The sequence below is a fragment of the Musca autumnalis genome, unplaced genomic scaffold, assembly GCF_047663935.1.
Source record: "Musca autumnalis isolate F117 unplaced genomic scaffold, ASM4766393v1 scaffold_5, whole genome shotgun sequence".
Classification (NCBI taxonomy): Eukaryota; Metazoa; Arthropoda; class Insecta; order Diptera; family Muscidae; genus Musca; species Musca autumnalis.
The window spans coordinates 168,635,269-168,657,601 of record NW_027412088.1 but is presented as its reverse complement, the minus strand read 5'-3'; the positions used below and the strand labels follow the sequence as shown (position 1 = coordinate 168,657,601).

Genomic DNA, 22,333 nt, shown 5'->3' with positions numbered 1-22,333 from the left:
AGGCCGAAGAGAGTTTATATCATGACGAACTAGATACGTCGTTCCAGCGTCTGTAGTCATCGATATCCTGGCTTCGGTCTCAGTAGAAACAGCTAATCCCTCGAAACCAGGGCCGTCCATCAGCTAAAGCCTATAGAACTAGCCTTCCGAGGCTGGACGCTACAGATGATGGAACCTCGACGAATGTTTTGACCAAAGATGTTCTCTATTAATCGGTTGGCTAAGGAGAAGAAGGCGTCCCCTGTTCGATGCATTACCTCTCAAGAAGTACATCGGCAGGAAACTCTCAACCCCTCTCAATGAGAGAGAGAGAGAGAGAGTAAATCAATCAGCATCAATCTCAAGGTGGTGAGCAAGTTCGAAAGAACATACTCTCACTTGCCCAAGGGAAATTCTAACCTTAATAGGCTCCATCTAATTACAATGAACAACGATGTGAAGTTGAGTTCAATGCCAGCATTGACCTCTATAGCCCCTAAAGCCTAAACAGGAGCGATTTTGATTCTTTTGACTACAACATATTATTCAAAGAGAGGAGAGACACTCCTCAAAGGCGAACGATGTTAGTTTAAAGGGTATGAATCAGCCCTAGGTTAAATCAAGGATGCAGAAGTCTTACCGGAATCGGCCTCTGCACTTGAACGTGTGTCCTACCAATACCAACAATTCTGTATCAATGTAAAAGGTGAAGAGAGTTAGGTCAACAGGGGAACAACGCCCAAAGCCAAGATACCCAATCCGAGCTAGGACTCCAAACCTTCCATCTCCTCTTTTTAATTCAGAATTGAATCATTATTGACAAAGTCTTTACCGAAGACCAGAATGGGGTCTTTATAGAAAAGCGCAAGGGAGTCTTTAGGGGCGGCCGCAAGAGAAATGCATCATCTAGATCCTGCCTTCTGTTCTTTTAATACAAAAACGAGTTTCTATGACAACATACTTCTGTAAGAAGTAACCAAGAAAGAATCGAGATCTATTCCTATTATTTAGGAATACCAATTACATAGTTCTCTATAAGATTTCATATGTTCTTTAATAAAAAAACACTTTTTGAAATTTAATAAAAAGACTCGTTGGTCTTCCATAAAGAAACCCACATTTATTCAATGAGAAGGTCTGCTCATAAGAGACCCTTTGTCTGTCTTGAAAATACTGTTTTTGGACTACTATGAACTACCGTAATGTAATGGTATGTATGTACGCCCGGGTTGAATGGTGGCAAAAATACCCCTCAGCCTAATGTAGACTTGCCGTTCGCACTCGGCTATAAAAAGTAGGTCCTAAATAATTGAGTTAATATGAATCGTGATACACTCATTGATATTGGTTTTGCTGACAGAATCTTCTGCTCCACTTCTTCTTTAAGAACTTTCCATCAAGGAAAGATGTGCGTCCTTCTAAAAGAATGTCTTCCAATAGAAGACCTGAAAATCGTTTTGGTTTGTTATAAGAGAACATATATTTTAGGCTGTAAGGATGGAATGCAGCTCCCAGAGAGCCACCATATTCTCGTCCCTGACCCACCGGGCAATGACGTGGAGAAGCTTGTCAGAGAGATGGGTAGCACTTGTTTCATCATCCTAGGATGTGATGCCAATGCTCACAATTTCCACTGGGGCAGCAGAGACACAAATAGAATCTGGGGGGAGGTTATAGACATAACCCTCATAAATAAAGACGAATCTCTTATCAGTGACTTGAGGGTATCGGAAGAATGCTCCTTTTCGGATCATTGGAAGATATTCTTCCAAGTCTCTGGTAATGGTATTCGACAGCCACCATTTAGAAATCCACGGAAAACCGACTGGAATAAATTCAATGAACTAGTAAGCTCCAAGCTGGGAGTGTCACGATACCCCCAAACATCCACAGAGGTTAATAGTGCAGTGAAGCACGTGACAGAGGTTTTGGTGGACAGCTATGAGACCGCCTGCCCACTCACTTACCCAGGCAGAAGATGTCAACTGGTCTGGTGGTCGAAAGATCTGGCTAATCTCAGAAAGACTAGCAGAAGGCTCTATAACAAAGCCAACAAAACGAAGTTGTCCACAGATTGGGAGAACTACAAAGTATCTTTCAATAAGTACAACAGCGAAATAAAGAAGGCTAAACGCAGATCATGGGTCTTTAGCGAGTCTATAGAGGGAGTAAAGGATGTAGCCAGGTTTCGTAGAGTACTGTCGAAGGACCCCAAATCCATCGGCAGTATCAAACGGGATGATGGCACATGGACAAACTCCGGTCTAGAAACTCTGGATCTCCTAGTCAAAACCCACTTTCCCAACTGCATGGATGCACCAGATCGCTCAGCCGATCCACCTATGTGCAACCAAGCCGCAGGGGAAGTGAGTGTCATCGAGGAAATTATAAGTCACACAAAGATAGCTTGGGCGATAAACACTTTTAAGCCTTTTAAATCACCTGGTCCAGATGGTATCTTTCCTGCAATGCAACACTGGAGGTGTTGATCCCACACCTGGATCACATTTATAGGGCCTGTCTACGTCTATCGCTCACTCCGGTTCTGTGGAGGGAGGTCACGGTGACATACATCCCCAAAGCGGGGAAGTCAAGTCACACGCTTCCCAAAGACTATAGACCAATCAGACTATCTTCCTTTCTATTGAAAACCTTAGAAAGATTGCTTGATCTAGGAATAAGGTCCAAGCTTGAAAACAGTGTTATAAGTCCTGCCCAACACGTCTACATCAAAGGCAGATCGGTGGAGACTGCACTAAATGAAGTCGTTGGTTTAATCGAGAGGAATATGATGGGCTCAAATTATACGTTAGCAGCGTTTCTTGACATAGAAGGCGCCTTGAATAACGTCAAACTCGAATCCATCCACAATTCGCTCTTGAACTTAGGTGTTTCCACCACACTGATCAATTGGATCGATGGAACGCTTAGCGACAGGATAATCAATTCAAATATCGGTGAGACCTCCATTCGGAAGTCTGTCACCAGGGGCACACCACAAGGTGGCGTACTATCTCCACTGATGGTGATTAAGGAAATACTTAAGGAATTTGACCACCTACGTATAAAACAAGTAAAAAAGTATCAGTCGGCTTTGCCGACAGAGATATACCCTCAGCCTGTGCAAATTGAAACACTTTTTTCACAAAAAACTTATGTATTTAGGGGGTTTCAAAATGTTGGTCTAGTATGAACCGACAAAAATGTTGATTAGGATTAAAGTTCAAACATTTTTGCTGAAAAGGTACTTAAAGGAATGGACCGACATAGACCATGGCGGTGCCATAGGGGGTTTTTTACACCCTTCGGGCTGTTTTCTCAAGAAGTATGGACTTGCCCCTGAAGCAACTTTTACCATCGTAATTGAGGCAACGAATGTAAGTAGCTTCAACAAAAATCAAAGTGATTCGATAGCAGGTCTTAAAGTGATCTTATCCAAAATTTTGTGTGGGAGGTACTGGATGGAGTGGACAAATATAGTCCATATTTGAACCTGATCTATATCTAGTAGATATTATGAGAATGTGTAAAGTATGGACGAAATCGGTCACTCCCATCAAGAGTTATCGTGCCCACAATTTTTCCGAATATTTTTAAACTTTTGTGGGGTAGGTACCTGAAGGAGTGGACCGATATGGCTTATCTACGAACTTAAACTAAGTTTGGAAACAATATTACGAAGGCCAAATTTTGGCCGGAACCGGCATTTCCGTTCGAGAATTATCTTGCGCTTCCACCCATAAACATGGTGTCATAGGGTTTGTTTTTCAACTTTCAGGCTATTTTTTCAGGAAGTATGGACTTGCCCCTGAGGAAAACTGTACCTTCGTATAGGGGACAGTGAATACAAGATGGTACAACAAAAACCAACGCGATTCGAGAGCAGGCCCTAAACTGAACTTTTCCGCAATTTTGTGTGGGAGGTACTCGAAGGAGTGGGCCGATTGAGTCCATATTGGAACCTCATCTAAGTCTGGTAGAAATTTCATAATGTGCAAAGTATGGACCAAATCGGTTACTCCCTTCAAGAGTTATCGTACGCACAAATTTTCCGAACATTTTCGAACTTTTGTGGGGGAGGTACCGGAAGGAGTGAACCGATATGGCTTATCTTCGATCTTAAAATAAGTTTGGACAAAATATTATGAAGACCAAATTTTGGATCGAATCGGCAGATCCGTTCGAGAGTTATCTTGCGCTCCAACCACTACACACGGTGTCATAGGGTTTTTTGTAACTTTCAGGCTATTTTCTCAGGAAGTATGGACTTGCCCCTAATGAAACTTACAGCGTCGTATAGAGGACAGCGAATACAACTTGCGTAAACAAAAATCAAAGCGATTCGAGACCAGGTCCTAAACTGAACTTTTCCGAAATTTTGTGTGGGAGGTACCCGAAGGAGTGGACCGATTGAGTCCATATTGGAACCTAATCTAAGTTTGGTAGAAATTACACGATGTGCAAAGTATGGACCAAATCGGTTATTCCCTACAAGAGTTATCGTGCGCACAAGTTTTGCGACAATTTTTGAACATTTGTGGGGGAGGTACCTGAAGGAGTGGACCTATATTGCCCATCTTCGAACTTAAATCGAATCTGGACAAAATATTTTGATACCCAAAATTTGAACCGAATCGATTGATCCGTTCGAGAGTTATCGTGCGCACCAGCCAGCCAGACAGACAGACAGACAGACGGACGGACATTGCTAGATCTACTCAAAATTGTCTGAAACGGATATCGTACAAACATACTTGGGGTCTAACACCATTATTTCGATGAGGCACATTTTTGGTCGTATCAAAGTGTAAATACCCTCTTTAGCCTAAAGGCTGAGGGTATAAACAGTAGCTTATGCTGATGACGTGGTCATAATGATCCGGGAAGTGGAGGTAATCAGTGACTATATATCACCACAATTACACTTCGACGATATTGAAGTTCGGATACCTGATAGAGAAGCCTGGACCCACAACTGCCCACCTCTACCCGGTATAGAGGTTTATACCGACGGATCCAAGATGGAAGGGGGAACAGGAGCGGGCGTTTACAGCGATACCCTCAACTTACGGATCTCGTACAAGCTAAGCGAAAATTGTAGCGTCTTCCAAGCCGAAATCTTTGCGGTCACAAAAGCAGCAGAGTTGATAAAAAAACATGGAAGGGGATATAGCTGGACCGGTGACTATCTATGTAGATAGTCAAGCGGCCATAAATTCACTTAGATCCCATTCAATCAAGTCTGCTGCGGTCTTGCACTGCAGGAAAGCTTTGGAGGCCCTACGATCAATCGTTACCTTGTGCTGGGTCCCGGGGCATTGCGACATCGAGGGAAATGAAAAAGCGGATGAACTGGCGCGTCTCGGATCTGAGTCAAACGACATCGAAATCGATAACTCAATCAAGCCACCCTTGTGTCACTTCATGCGGCTCCTAGAACAAGTATACAGTGAGAAGGCTGGTCAGATTTGGAACAACGAACCTGGCTGTAAGGTATCAAAGGCAATCTGGCCCAACCTTTCCAAACTGAAGACCACTTCTCTACTCTCTATGAGAAAACCCGATCTGAAACTAATGGTTGGAGTAATCACGGGACACTGCAGAATAAGATCAATGACCTGCAAATGGGATAGAGATGACTCCACGGACTACTGCAGATTATGCGAAGATGAAGAAGAAACAGAGACGATTGAGCACTTATTATGCCGTTGTGCAATGCTCAGGATCAGGAGAATCCAAACAATGGGTGAACATACAATATCATCTCTGACAACATTCTGCCAAGCCGAGCCGACAACACTGCTTCTTCTCGCCAAGGGTCTGAATTGGCTTCAACATAAACGAATTACAGCATCTTAATATGGCAAAACCTCCTTACTCGCTCTCCTTTCATAAATAATTTCTCAATTATCTTTCAATCCATAGCACTTTCTTAATTATTCTCCCTTATTTTCTTAATTACTTAATTATTCTTATTTCTTACTTCTCAACTCGATACCTTCTATGCAATTATTTCTTTTCTTGTCTCCTACCCACACTATAGGATGAACACAATGGACCATAAGGTCTCCGAGTGAAGTGGCTGTCCAACACGACAGCTGCGCGTCCTTTAACCTAACCTAATCTATAAGAATACTTGCTTGTCGTTAAGATCTTCTGATATTCTATAAGATGACCCTACGATCGTATATATTGTCCATATTCTTTACAGCAGAAGACACGTTTTCTATAGCGGTCATTAATAAAAATCGAGCCTGTCTTAGGTGTTTGCCAATCTAGAAGACTTCCTTCTTGTCTGTAAGGCCTTCTGATATAAGTTGAGTTCTGGTTCTGGTACAAGGATCAACCATGTCTTATGTATGGTCATATAGAGGAACTATAAAGTTTTTTTATTAACGAAGAAAAGCTTTCTATAGCGTTCATGTCAATTCAATGATAAAATATATTCTGTATAGGCAACCATTTGGCATACTTATAGACCACAAAAGGGAACAGTTTGTAAACGACAAAATTTAAGTCTTGGAAAAGTAAATAGGTAAGTCAGAGGGATGTATATAAATAAAGTTGCTCCAAGATTTCAAAGTAGTTGGTGTCAGGGCTGAATCCACGAATCATCGAAGTTTCTATCTCCGATAAATGGCTCGTATGCCCTTTAAAGAATAAATCTTATGACTAAATTGTGAATATTTACAATATATACAGATTTTTATGGACAAGGACAAAGGGACAAAAGACACAACTATTTACAAAATATTTTTCGAAGACCAGCAGAGCGGACTTGTTTTATTTAAAACTATAAATATTTCTTTCATGTAATTCCTTTTTAATTTTCCTTCATTCCCTTTCCATATTCTCTAATACTTACTGTTATCGTTTCGACGGTACGCGTTTTGCTGCTAACAGTTTGCGTGGAGACAATTTCACCTTCGCCGCCATAGCCAGGAGAGTTTTCACCTAAAATAACGCGGGTCTGTTCAATGTGTGGGCTGGTGGTGGTGGCGGTGTGGGCATTATTAAAGGCGGATGTTTTATACAATGGAGATTCCTAAATAAAAAACAAAGAAAGATATTAAAACAATTCACAAATTTGAGGTTATGTTAATCTATGAATATGTTAATGTTACTAAACACAAATTATTGCATTTTTTTAAATAATTACAGTGGGTGTTAGGTGATTGCCAAATATAAAAATATGTTCTCTTTTCAACAAACCTTATACAATGTGGTACTGTGTATTGCCGTTGAACCATCATCGGGACCATCAATTGGTGTACCCGAATCGCCTGAACTTGTTGAGGAAATACTATCACGTCTGGGATACTGGGTTACATAACACACAGGCACGCACGCACATATCACAACAAAATTATTACAACAACAAAAATAACATAAAAACAGGCATTAAAAATTAAAAACAACAAAAAAGTAAACAAAAAAATCATCAGTCATGCTTCTTTGCTAGACATGCCAGACTCGATCGATCCTTTTTTTGGGGATATGCATCCTCTCTCTCTAACTTACCTGGTCTCCACTTGTCACTGTGGCCGTGGTCTTGACTTCTTGCGTTACAACACGTTGTTCTTGTTTATTGGGATCATGGGTTCGTGTGGTGGCCACTGTTTTTTCTTCCAATTGTTCGGTTTTGGCTTTTTTGCCTAAATCTTCATGTGTGGTGGCAGTACGTGTTGTTACCGCGGTGGCAGTAACATAAGCACCACTTGTTAAATCAACAGCTGGGGCATCAGCCTGATGAGGGGGCGGTTTAGGTTTTTTGGGTTATAGGCCAATTCAGGGGGTGGTAATAATTTTGTAGATATTTTCAGGTTTTTGTTTTGTTTTTAGTGCAACGTGCAGCATTGTCAGAACAAAATTTTAGGGGATTATCAAAAAAACAAGTGTGTGTTTAATAAACATTTACAAATTATCAAAAACAAAATGATGATTTGAATAATGGTTGGACATGAAATGGTAAAAAAATAAACAAATATGGGTTATATCAAAAAGGTTAAATAATTTGTTGGTTTTAAAAAAGTTACGATATTATTATTGATATTATTATAAGGTTTATTTAAGAGCATTTTTGCGCTACGTAAAATAAGCTTTTCATCTAGCAATTTAGGAACATCTATAAGAAATTATACGAACATTTTCTTCCAATTCCATAAATATTGCAATTTATAACAGTTTTGAAAAACTGTTGTCAAATGCCTACATTTTGAGAAAAATTCTAATTTTCATGTTTATTGCCGTGTATAACAGTTTTACAAAACTGTTATACTAATGATAAATTGCTTCATTTTGATGTTAATTGCAGTGCATAACAGTTTTACAAGACTGTTATACTAAAGGTTAATGCCTCTACTTTGTAAAAAATTTAAATTTAATCAGTTTTCTTCAAAATTCTATTTTTTTCCAATTTTCATGTTTATTGCAGAGTAAAACAGTTTTACAAAACTGTTATACTAATGGTAAGTGGATACATTTTGAGAAAAAAAATTTAATTTTCCTAATTTTTAAGTTATTTGCAGTGTATAACAGTTTTACAAGACTGTTATACTAAAGGTTAATGCCTCTATTTTGTAAAACAAAAGAAATTTAATAAGTTTTCTTCATTTCGAACATAGCAGTTTCAAAAATGTATAAATATACTGAAAATCCGAACAATTTTCGGTTATTTATAGCAAAGCCAATTATAACAGTTTTTAAACCAAAAATATATATAATTTTTCTAATCTGATTTTTAGAACAGCGTATAACAGTTTTAGGGATATCTATAAGAAATTATATGAACATTTTCTTCTAATTCTCTAAATATTGCAGTGTACAACAGTTTTACAAAACTGTTATGCTAATGGCAAATGCCTACATTTGGACAAAAATTCTAATTTGTTGTTTATTGCAATGTATAACAGTTTTCCAAAACTGTTACCATCAGTATAACAGTTTTCCAAAACTGTTATACAATGGTAAATACCTCTAATTTGTAGAAAAAATTGATATTTAATGAATTTTCCTCATTTCGATATAACAGTTTCAAAAATTCAGTTTTCGGTATGAAAATCCGAAGAATTTTCAATTCTTAACGAAAAACTAATAGTGATTAAGGACAATTATAACAGTTTTGCAAAGCAAAAATATGTATGAGTTTTCGTATACATAAGTCTTTTAATTAGATTTTTTAATGGTAAATGCCTCTATTTTGTAAAATTTAAATTTGATAAGCTTTCATCATTTCGAAATGAACGTAACTAAACAGTTTCGAAAATTCATAAATATGCTGAAAATCCGAAGAATTTTCAATTATTAATAAGCAAAAACAACTTTTACGGGTAAAGACAATTATAACAGTTTTGTAAGCCAAAAATATATTTTAATTTGAATATAATTCTTCTAGTCTGATATTTGCAACAGTGTATAACAGTTTTATAAAAACTGTTATACCAGTGGTAAATACTTGAATTTAGTTAAAAATTACACATTGAATGAGTATTCATCATTTTGATATGAATTTGAAAGTTATAACAGTTTCAAAAATGCACAAATGTACTGAAAATTTGAAGAATTTTGATTTAAAAATGGGAAATATTAATGTTTGTATGGCAAAGACAATTATAACAGTTTTTTTAAACCAAAAATAATTCTAAAAAATTCTTCTAATCTGATCTTTATAACAGTTACACAAAACTGTTATAACAATGGTAAATGTCTCCCTTGTCCCGCATGGGATGTTTGTGGAACAATTATTAGGAACCTCAACTGTCAAATTACAGGTAGTTCGGTCAAAAATTTTAGCTAACACCCTCAAAATACCGATTATCGGGAGGTACCGTTATATGGGGGCTACACCGAAACATGGACCTATGTTGACGGTTTGGTGGAGATGTTTTCTGATCACTGGGAACCACAAACGTGAAATTACAGGTAGTTCGGTCAAAAAAAATCCCCAAAATACCGAAAATGTGTTCCGATATAGCCCATCTTCGAACTTGAACTGCCTATGGAAAAAAGACGCTCTGGTGCAAAAATAGCTCTAGCTAAATTATTGCGAACGCTAGAGTGATTACAACACCATACTATGGTGGAGGGTATAAAAATAATGTCTGTATGACAAAGACAAATATAGCAGTTTTATAACAGTGTATAACAGTTTTACTAAACTGTTATACTGGCGATAAATTCCTATATTTTGTAAACATTTATATATTTAAAAAGTTTTCTTCATTTTGAAATGAATGTAAAAATTATAACAGTTTCAAAAAATCACAAATATACTAAAAATTAGAAGAATTTTGTTTTGAAACTGAATATTTTGATTTTTATAACAGTGTATAGCAGTTTTACAAAACTGTTATAATAATGGGAAAAACTTCTAATTTGCAAAATTTAATAAAAATTTAAAATATAATGATTTTTCTTCATTTTGATATGAATGTAAGAGTTATAACAGTTATAACACAATTCATAAATATACTGTCAATTCCAAGAATTTTCATTTGAAAATAAAAAATTAATGTTTGATGCGTAAGGACAATTATAACAGTTTTGTAAACCAAATATATATTTAAATTTTCATATAATTCTTCTAATCTGATTTTTATAACAGTGTATAAGAGCTTAATAAAGCTGTAGTAAATGCCTAAATTTGGTTAAAAATTACATATTCAACAAGTTTTCTTCATTTTGATAAGAATTTAAAACCTATAACAGTTTCAAAAATTCACAAAAATGGTGAAAATTTGAAGAATATTGATTTGAAAATTAAAAAAATAATGTTGGTAGAATAGTTTTTTAAACATAATATGTATAAATGTGACTGTTATAACAGTGTATAACAGTTTTACAAAACTGTTATACTAACGGTAAAATGCGAAAATTTTTAAATTTAAAGAGTTTTCATCATTCTGATACCAACATTAAGATTATGAAAGTATAAAAACTTCATAAATATGCAGAAAATTCTAAGAATTTGCATTTTAAACGAAAAATTAATGTTTGTTTGGGTAAAGACAATTATAACAATTTTGTAATCCAAAAATATTTATAAATTTGCATTTAATTCATCTAACTTGATTTTTATAACAGTGTATAACAGATTCACCACACTGTTATACTAGTGGTATATGCTACTAAAATGCTAATTCTTCTAGTTTGATGTTTATTACAGTGTATAACAGTTTCACAAAACTGTTATACTGATGGAAAGTGTCTATATTTTGTACAGATCTTGAAACTTAATAAGTTTTATTTATTCTGATAAGAAAGTAAAAGTTATAACAGTTTCAAAAATCATAATCAAGGAAAAAATTAACGTTTGTATGGGCAAAGACAATTAGTTGCGTAAAGCAAAAAATATACTACACTGCACCCCGGTTATCTACCTCTCTGCTTAACTGCCTTTCCCGTTTAATTGCCTCACAACTTAAATCCCCAAAGTTTTTTCGTATAAATGAGTTCAAACTTTCCCGGTTAACTACTTTTCTATAAGTACCCAATTCGGATATTTGCCCGTTAAATAATTTCTCCAAAAGGAACATACAATAATACTTTTATCGGTTTATTACCCATGCGTGCACGCTGGTGTATTTCTGAGATAATCAATTTCGATGTGTACCGGAATTGTGATGAAGATGTCCAGTGATATGTTATGCTCACTGATGACTAAATTTCTGATGGGTTAAATAATATAACTTAGATATTTTTAGACTTGAAATGAACTATTCTACTATACACCGTTTTGTTTTTTTGACGATTATGTTCTAATTGTTGTCATTTTTTGTAAGCTTGAGATGAGATTTGTATAACTACCCACATGAGGCAGCTATGCGGGATTTCGTAACTGCCTTTCCCGCATAACTGCCTCATTTTTTTGGAATTTTATGAGAGGTAGTTAACCGGGGTGAAGTGTATATAAAAATTATAAAAGGGTACAGAGGCACCAGGCACAAATTTTCTAGGAGCAAACCATGCATAAAGGGCTATTCAAAAATCAAATATATGTCAAAAACTAAATGGAACTAAAAATGTTGCTAATTTATAAAGAACTTTCAAAACTGAATCCCAAATTCTTAATTGAAAATGGTTATAACCAGCATTGGAAACATGAAAGTAGAGGTAAAGATTCCCGATTTACACATCTCCAATTAGGACAGGAAATGTTTAAAAATAGAAAAAGATTTTTACCCGGCATTTAACCCTTGGCCACTTCTAACTCTGTTTCCAATAGCTCGTTATAACAGTTTTTTTGAATCTACTTGCAATAAGCCCACTAAACGAAAAGCTTCTTCTTGTTTCTTTAATGTTATTAACTAATATTAATTACCACAAACATATTGCATTATTGTACCCACCTTATGTTCCTGTGTAGAATATGTCACTTCGCCGGTGCCCAAATTACGCACCTCCTCCTCCACATTATGGGTGACGCCATCATCGTTTTTCGTTAAAACCTGCTTGGTGGTAGTTTTCACCACGGTCGGTGTGCTCACATGTTTACCCAGATTATAGGTTGCACTCTTCTTTGGACTTGAGGACATAACAACATCTTTCACCAACTCCGAATCATATTTCATATCATCTTCCGAACTTGCTTCGGAATCGCGACGCAAAGCATTCTTGCCCATATGTTTGACACCATCAAAGAATTGTTCACGTGTTATGGGTACAGTTTCGGTGGTAGTGCTGACTTGAGCCTGTTTGCCGAAATGCGATGGATCAATTTGGGCATAATTCAAAATCAATTTGCCGGTAACTGGATCCTTGATGGCTGTGGCAGGATCAATATCACCGGTGTTGGGATCAATGTGACCATATTCACTCTTAATGCGTCCGGTAACGGGATCAATTTCTCCAGTCAATGTCATCGTGTGGGTGACAGTTGTACGAGCACCAGCAAATCGTGGATCATTGGGATCGACCTGTACAATTTCACCGGTAATGGGATCAATCATATTATAAACATAAACGGTTTTGTTAAAGAATTTAAGAACGCGTCCCGACACGGGATCAATTTCACATGTTTCTGGATCAATTTCCTCGGGACGACCCCGCTCATCAACCTTAGAGATAAGCAAAATTCGTACAATAACAATTTTGCCTGTCTTAGGATCAACGCGGGCCAATTTTGTGTAAACTTCGCCGGACTCGGGATCAACTTGGGTGGCAGCATAGAGTGGTTCACCAGTGGCCGGATCAACTTCACCGGTGGCGGTGTAAATTTTACCGGAGGTGGGTTCAATTTTGGTGGTATTGGGATCCAGTTTGGTTTGTTTCTTGATTTCATTGGTCTTGGGATTGAGATAACCATAAATGGTGATGACATAACCGGTCTTGGGATCAACACTGCTCGAGACATATTGCGATTCCTTGGTATTGGGATCAACAGCACCAGTTGGCATCCAAATTTGATTGGATTTAGGATCAATAACAATTTCCTTATCCTTGGCTGAGCTAACCTGGCTAATGGGTGCCTTTGTCTTGGGATCAACACGTTGTTGAACAATACGCAAAGAAATAATGCGTGCATAATCCTTGTCAGGTTTGTTGTTCTTGGGATTGATTTGGTTTTTGAGTACAATTTGTCCGGTGGTGGGATCGATTTTAATGTCTCGGGTAACTGTCTTACCCGACTTGGGATCGGTAAAGGTAATAGTGTGGCGTACCAAATCAATTTGTCCATATTTGGTGTCAATTTTACCAGCCTTGGGATCGAACTGTCCTCCCGAAGTTTCCACAAAAGCGGTCTTGGGATCGATGACATTCTTCTTGGCATCATATTTGCCAGCCAATGAGGTCACCTCCACAATGGGATCGATTTGTTGGCCTACCTCAATAACGCGTCCTTGGGTTTGATCGATTTTACCAGTCTTGGGATCCATGACACCGAAGATGGTGATTTGTCCAGTGCCGGGATCAACCTTCAAATTCTTTGACACCATCATTTTACCGGTCTTGGGGTCAATGGCCTTCAATTCACCAGTTCTGGTATTGATTTCACCATATTTAGTATCCAAAAGGCCGGTATCCATGTTCAAAACCCCCAAGCTACGTTCCACTTCACCGTTGACAGCATCAACCTTACCGGTGGCAGGATCAATGCGGCTGGTAATGACAGTCAGCTCTACAACGGGATCATCTTGTGGAGTAATGGCAAAGATTTGACCCAAAGTCTCATCAACACGTCCTGTGGCGGGGTCAGCAACACCATTTACCAAATGGAAATTGCCGGTCTTGGGATCCACTTCACCTTGATAGGTGTCGTTTTTACCCGTCTTGGTATTCAAGGCCTGCAAGGTACCCTTCTTGGGATCAATAACACCATATTTGCTTTCAATGAGGCCAGTGGCAGGATCCAAAATACCAGTAGAATGTTCAACGGTACCGGTTTCGGCATCAATACGCTTGTTGGATGGATCAAATTTGGAGGTGATGACCATAATCTTGACACGCTTCTTTTTGGGTTTACCAGCAGCACCGGCAGCGACAGCTCCAGCCAAACCAACACCAGTTTTGGAGGGTGATACTGGAGTGGTTGGTGTTTTGGTGACTTTAGCAGCATCCTTGGCGACACCAGCAGCGGCGGCACCAGCAACTGCTGCTCCAGCAACACCTGCCTCATGACCCTCAGGTCCTGTATAACCTGGTTCCCGGTTATATCTTTCCGATTCCAAAAATGCCAATGTGGGATCAACCAATGGTTTATAACTACCAGGAGCTCCTGAAGTATAACCCTGGGTGGGACTCTTCGAGGGTGAGTACGATCTCTTTTGGGCATCGCTCAGTGGCTGGGCAGCAGCATCTACCGCACTGCCTTGCAATTTGGCCCTTGTGGTGGGTGACAAATTAGCCTCCTTCAATAACTTGGCCTTTGTGCGTGGTGACAATTGTCCCTTGTTTAACTTATCACGGGTACGTGGTGACAACTGGCCAGATTTCAATTTCTCAGCTTGTCTCTTCAAATCCTCTTCATTACCAGGAGCATAATTAAAGGCCAAACCAATTTTCTTTTGTTGTGAAGTGGGCGATAACTGATCTTGACCATCACGTCCACGTTGGGCGCCACTTGGATCTTGATCATAACGGAAACCACCAGGTACATACGACTTGCGAGTTGGGCTAGTTTCGCCATCACCTTCGGTGTATTCGTAGGGTTTAGTGAAACCTGGCGATTTGGAGTCACGTGATTTATCTGGTGAACCACCCCTGCTCTTGCGACCCGATGATAATAAACCAACTTCCTATGTTTTGAATGATGACAATGGTGATGATGTTGATGAAGATGATTTGATATGAAAATCAAAATTGAAATGAAAAGAAAAGAAAAAAATAAATTAAAAAAATTAAATAAATAAATTAAATAATTAAACTAATTAATTAAATTTAAAATAATTTATGAAATAATAATTATAAAATAAATTAAATTTGGTACAGAACCTAGCCAAAAGTTCTAAGGAAGGATAAGAATTCAATAAGGAATTAATGGAAATCTTTAATTAATAAAAAAGGGGTTCGGAAGGTGGATCCGTGAAGATCGAAAATTGTCGGTAATAAAGTTTCGGAATTCTAAAAAGCCGTATATATATAAATAACAACAAAGTATTGGCGGGAAATGTGACAAACGTCCAAATTTTTCCAAATGGCGCCCAACGTGTGAACGTTATGCATGACTTTATATTGGAGATTTATCAGGACGTGGATCCGTGAACATCGAAAATTGTTGGTAATATAGTTTTGAACCTTTAAGAACCCTAACATGCCAATTACAACAACATTTGTTGAATAATGCGGCAAAGGACCTATTTATATTTTCCAAATGGCGCCCAACGTGGTAATAATGTTTTCTTTATGTTTTGAGGTTAATACAATTTTAAAATTTTAGCAAATTTGATTGATTGCCTCTTTCATACACCAAGTGGCGCTTTAACTTAATTTTCACTGGCGGCTCCGGAGGTAGAAAGTTCTAATTGATATAGGAATACAATTCAAATTGTTTCCTGATTTCATTGGTCGTGGTATTGAGACAAACACAAAGGTCTATACTACTGGGAATTTGTCGAAATATGTGACAAAACGTGCCATTTTTCAAATGGCGCCCAACATGGAAGGGTTATGTATGAAATCTGGACCAAAAACTTTTATGTTTCGAAAAAAAAAAAAATATCAAGAAATTCAGTAATCACGACGCAAAGCATTCTTTGCCAAATGTTTGACACCATCAAAAAATTGTTCGCCTGCAATAGGAAGAGTTTCGATGGTGGTGCTAACTTGAGCCTGTTTGCCGAAATGAGATGGATCAATTTGGGCATAATTCACAATCAATTTTCCTGTAATTTGATCCTTAATGGGTGTGGCAGGATCAATATCACCAGTATTGAGATCAATGTGACCCTGTGCACTCTTAATGCGCCCAGTAATGGAATCAATCTCTCCACTCAATATCATGGATACCAGTGGTCCGAGCACGAGCACCATGGGTTTCATTGGAATCAACATTCTTAATTTTCCTTCCTTCTTTCCTTTTGATCCCGTTAGATCAATCAATCATATTTCATATATAAACTGTTTTACTAATGAATTTAAAAAGACTTCAATTTCACTTGCCTCTGGATTAACCTCCTCGGGACGGCCGTTTTCATCAACCTTCGAAAGAAGCAAAACACGAACAATAGCAATTTTGCCTGTCTTAGGATCAACACGAGCCAATTTTGTGTAAACTTCACCAGATTCAGGATCAACTTGGGTGGCAGCATATAGTGGTTCACCAGTGGCCGCATCGACTTCACCGGTGGCGGTGTAAATCTGACCAGAGGTGGGTTCAACTTTCGTGGTATTGGGATCCAATTTGGTTTGTTTCTTGATTTCATTGGTCTTGGGATGGAGATAACCATAGATGATGTTGAGATAACCGGTCTTAGGATCAGCACTGCTGGAAACATATTGCGGCTCCTTGGTAACGGGATCAACAGCACCAGTTGGCATCCAAATTTGATTGGTTTTAGGATCAACGATAATATCCTTATCCTTGGCTGAGCTAACATGGCTAATGGGTGCCTTAGTCTTGGGATCAATACGATGTTGGACAATACGCAGTGAAATGATACGGGCATAATCCTTGTCAGGTTTATTGGTCTTGGGGTTGATTTGGTTTTGAAGCAGAATTTGCCCGGTGATGGGATCGATTTTAATGTCACGAGTAACTGTTTTACCCGACTTGGGATCGTTAAAGGTAATGGTGTGGCGCACCAAATCAATTTGTCCATATTTGGTGTCAATTTTACCCGATTTGGGATCGAATTGTCCTCCCGAGGTTTCCACAAAAGCGGTCTTGGGATCAATAACATTCTTCTTGGCATCATATTTGCCAGCCAGGGCGGTAACCTCAACAATGGGATCGATTTGTTGACCAACCTCAATAAGGCGTCCTTGGTTTTGATCGATTTTACCAGTCTTGGGATCCATAACACCAAAGATGGTAATTTGTCCGGTCGAGGGATCAATCTTCACATTCTTGGAAACCACCATTTTACCGGTCTTGGGATCAATGGTCTTCAATTCACCGGTTCTAGTATTGATTTCACCATATTTAGTATCCAAAAGCCCGGAGTCCATGTTCAAAACACCAAAGGAACGTTCCACATCACCATTGGCAACATCTACCTTGCCTGTGGCAGGATCAATGCGGCTGGTAATGACAGTCAATTCCACCACGGGATCATCTTGTGGTGTAAAGGCATAGATTTGACCCAATGTCGCATCAACACGTCCTGTGGCCGGATCAACAACACCATTGACCAAATGTAAATTGCCGGTCTTGGGATCCACTTCACCTTGATAGATGTCCTGTTTACCAGTGTTGGTATTCCAGGCCTGCAAGGTACCCTTCTTGGGATCAATAACACCATATTTGCTTTCAATAAGGCCAGTGGCAGGATCCAAAATACCAGTAGAATGTTCAACGGTACCAGTTTCGCCATCAATACGCTTAGTGGCGGGATCAAATTTGGAGGTGATGACCATAATCTTGACACGTTTCTTTTTGGGTTTACCAGCAGCACCGGCACCGGTAACTGCACCTGTGTAGCCAGGTTCCCGGTTGTATTTTTGTGATTCCAAAAATCCTGTGGGATCAACCACAGCCTTGCCAGCTTTGTCTTTGCCATCCTTGGCTGGTGAACCACCCTTGCTCTTGCGACCCGAAGAGAATAAACCACCTCCCTAATATGATGGAAATCCATCATCCGGACAATTGTCGTCATCGATTTGAATCAAATTCAAAAATTAAAATGAAAAGAAAAAGAAAAAAATGGAAATAAAAATTAACAAAAAAATACAAATAAAATAAATTTATTAAAATTAAAATATAAATAAAATATTTAAAAATCAAACATATATAAAATAAAATAAAATAAATTAAATTTAAAATTTAAATTTAAAGATACATACATAAAGTCCAAGGTTGGGAAAGATTTCAATAATGAATCAACGAAAGTCTTTAAAATTTTAAATAAGTTCGGTGCATTGGAATTTTATAATAGGGCCAATATACCGGAACGTGAATCCAAGAAATTGAAATTTGTTGTTTATAAAGTTTCGAACCTTTAAGAACCCTTTTATATACAAATTGCACCAAAATTTTGGCGAAAAATGTGACAAACATCCAAATTTTCCCAAATGGCGCCCAACGTCTGAACGTTGTGTATAACATATGATCCAAATACTTTATATTCGGGATATACCAGAATGCGTTTGCATGAAAATTGAAAGTTGTTGGTAATAAAGTTTGGCCCTAAATGCCAATTACAACAATATTCGTCAAATAATGTTACAAATAGCGCCCAAAATTTCAACATTATGAATGAAATGCGTGCCAAAGGCTGGTGAGATATCAGAACTTGCAACCACAAAAATCGAAAATATTTGGTAATAAAGTTTTGGACCTTTTTAAAATTTGTCAAATAATGTGGCAAACGTTTCTTTTTTGAAATGGCGCCCAACGTGGCAACGTTATGTATGAAATGTGGGCCAAAGCCTTTTACGTTCTGATTACCAAAAAATTGGAGAACTTGGCAAATTTGATTGATTTTGTGTTTAGCATAATTTTCACTGATTTTGTAACGGAAAACTTTCCGGCGGTTGGTCCATCCTTCATGGTATTGGAATACAATTTGTATGGTTTCTTGATTCCAATGGTCGTGGGGTTGAAACAAACATAAATAGTCGGTCGTGGAGACTTAGGTCAATTTTCCCAAATGGCGCCCAACGTAATATCGTTATTTGTGAAAAACTATTAAAATTCATTAAAACTCTTGATGTCTTCTATTTATAGACCTCTTTAGGATGTCTTTTACTTATAGAAGACCTCTTTGGGATGTCTTCCACCTGTAGAAGACCCATTTGGGTCGGATTTGAATTTGGTCGTAGGGTTGAAACAAACATAAATGGTCGGTCTTGGAGGCTAAGGTCAATTTATGAAAAACTAGAAAAATTCATTAAAACCTTTAATGTCTTCTATTTATAGAACCCCTCTTTAGGATGTCTTTTACTTATAAAAAAACCTCTTTGGGATGTCTTCTGCCTGTAGAAGACCCTTTGGGTCGGATTTGAATTGAATTTCCTAAATTTGTAGGGTTTTTTAGCATTTCTAAAAATTAAAATTAATTCAATGGAAAGGAAAGGAAAAAATAAAATCAATATCTGAAATTATATAAAAAAATCATCATTCCAGGGATACCATCAACATTCTTATGTTCCAGGGATGGACATGCTTTCCATTGAGGTGCAATATATGGGTCAAACGGATTGAGTTACAACTTGCAAGGTTACACATATAGCCATTGAGGGAACGAACTCTTAAATTCTCTAATATGTGAATAAAATCATTTTACAAAACGATCAAACCTACCCTTTGCTTGCCAGCCCTTTGGGAATCATCCAAATCATCATCATTGCCTGTAAACAAAGACGAATTTATTACCACTTTCTAATTTCTACTACCAAGTTGCTTACCATTCATTCCAGCACCGGCAGCAGCAGCCTTCTCCTTGGCAGCTTTCTCCTTGGCGGCCTTTTCCTTGGCTTCCTTCTCTTTCTTTTCACGTTCCTTGCGTTCCTTTTCTTCTTGCTCCTTGAGTTTCTTTTCACGCAATTTAGCTTCCTTTTCAGCTTCAGCGGCAGCCTTTAGTTTTTTTATTTAGGAGGAATAAAAATTTGTTATAAAAAAATTACACAAAGCTCTACTTGAAAAAAGCCTTCTTAGAAAATTGGCAAGCCGCAAAAACTTTTCAAATTAACTTAAGACTAAGACAAAAAAGCTTTGAGCATGCATGACACAGCTTACATGGAAATATATGGAAACATGAAAGACAAACATATTTTAGATAATTTTAGCTTTTTTATTAAATATGGCAAAACTGAAAGCTTTTTTGGACAGACAAACTATGAGAGATAAGAAGAGAGAAGAGAAAAATATTCTTTAAAGCAACGCTTAAGGAAAACCGAAGGATAATGGCAGCCACATTGGGCGCCACTTTTGTAAACTTATATTTAAAATATTCTATTGATAAAAATGCATGTTGGGCGCCACTTTAATGTCTGATTTCATAACCAAAGCAATCAATAAAATTTGGTCTAACAAGTAGAAAAAATACATTTTTATTAGATACTTGACAATAACTGAGGTAGATCAACTTGTCCACGTTGGGCGCCATCTTGATACATTAAAATAATAAATACATATTTAAACAAATTAAATAAAAAGTGAATCTGTTGACAAATGTCTCAGTCATGTTGGACGCCACTTGAAAACCTGATTGCTTGTGAACGTGGGTGTATTTTTCGTCAGTCATGAATCAATCATCAAAATTTTTGTAGTTTGGCGTTTCGACATAGATTTGCTATCTTGCGTTGCTTTAAACATCCAGCTCTTCTCTTCACCAAAACAAAAAAAATATTTTTTTAATAATAAATTATATACATTAATAATACTGCAACTGGGATTTGTGTGTTCTTTTTACAGCGTGATTTGAGTATAGAAGAGTTTTGTTTTTTTTTGGGATTGTTTATAAAATGCAATTGTGTTGGTAATGATTATGGTTTGGTGACATATAGTGAAAAGGTGGATATTTTGAATGGTGTTATGTTATTGGGTGTGTTTTTAAATTTTGCCAGGAATTTATAATAATTTCTTTTAGCCAATTACACAAATTGATTTATTTCACACAAATCCTAGAGGTATGAAAGGCGCGATAGAATAGTAGATATTTAGATAAATGGTTGTTAAAAGGGCAGAACAATGTATAGCATTATTTTAGAAATATTAAACATAGTTTGGAGTTGATATGATATATTTTTGGTAAATATTTACAGAAATTGTTAAAACATGTAAACAACATATTCTTTGTATGTACAAACATATAAATATAGTGGGAAAATTAAAGCTTAGTTCGGATTTATATTAGGCAATATTCATCGGGGAAATTTGCAGTTCAACCGTCAAAGAGGATGTTGAGTGTTAATGGCTTCCCACATAACTCACCTCTTTCTCGCTTCATTGTCACAAGAAAAATTGTCTAATATAAATTTGGATTTGATATTTAAAGTTTGTAACTTTGCATGATTTTCAAGCAACACAGAAAACAAACTCCCTATTGTAGTATTGGCGCCCAAGCAGGGAGACAAAGCATTTAAATCGATTTTAAAGCTTGAACTCAATTTAAAATAGTTTTTAAAATAGGTTTCGGAGCATGGATTTTTAAAAATTATAGAATCCTGTAAAATTTTTTGGAAAATACAGTATCGGAATTTGGGACATACGCAGTGATGGCGGCTCAAGGAGCCTGACCCTCATATGAAATTTTTTAATACACTTTTTGAAAATTCGCTTCCATATTTAGTATGGTCATCTGCGCGAAATTACATTCTGCACGTTGCATGATTTTTAAACAACACAGAAAACAAGCTCCCTATTGTAGTATTGGCGCCCAAGCAGGGAGACAATGCATTTAAATCGATTTTAAAGCTTGAACTCAATTTAAAATTAGTTTTAAAATAGGTTTCGGAGCATGCGATGAAGATGCGGCGGGACTATCTCTGAATCATATAAATCATATTGGAATTGACACAAAATAACCTCGCAAAAGCCAGCGGGACTAAATATATTTTCATGATCTCAGACAAACTTGTGATTGAACAGTCACACTCGAAAGCGACGAGTTTTATGCCTTCAAAGCTGAATAAGAATATTAATACAGTTTTTTAGTGGCAGAAGATTCACAAAACACCCTAAAACTGCTCCTCCGGTGAAATTTTGTGTAGGAAAAGTCATCTCCGGTGAACTTTTGTATTGGAAAAGTCATCTCCG

General features: G+C 37.3%; 1 protein-coding gene across 7 annotated transcripts in view; it reads right to left on the bottom strand.

Annotated features, from left to right (window-relative positions):
• cora (erythrocyte membrane protein band 4.1 like coracle) overlaps positions 1–22,333 on the bottom strand; it is a 189,732-nt gene that overhangs the window by 3,751 nt on the left and 163,648 nt on the right. For 2 of the 7 annotated variants that reach the window (XM_073955125.1, XM_073955118.1), the window contains 7 exons: positions 19,981–20,149; positions 19,877–19,923; positions 16,572–18,189; positions 12,327–15,208; positions 7,501–7,725; positions 7,192–7,299; positions 6,845–7,024 (listed from right to left, as the gene is read on the bottom strand). In XM_073955125.1, coding sequence (XP_073811226.1) covers positions 6,845–7,024; positions 7,192–7,299; positions 7,501–7,725; positions 12,327–15,208; positions 16,572–18,189; positions 19,877–19,923; positions 19,981–20,149 — 5,229 coding nt within the window. Of the gene's footprint in view, positions 1–6,844; positions 7,025–7,191; positions 7,300–7,500; positions 7,726–12,326; positions 15,213–16,571; positions 18,190–19,876; positions 19,924–19,980; positions 20,150–22,333 lie in introns of all 7 variants that reach the window. The other 5 variants (XM_073955123.1, XM_073955124.1, XM_073955119.1 and 2 more) reach the window with 4 other exon arrangements.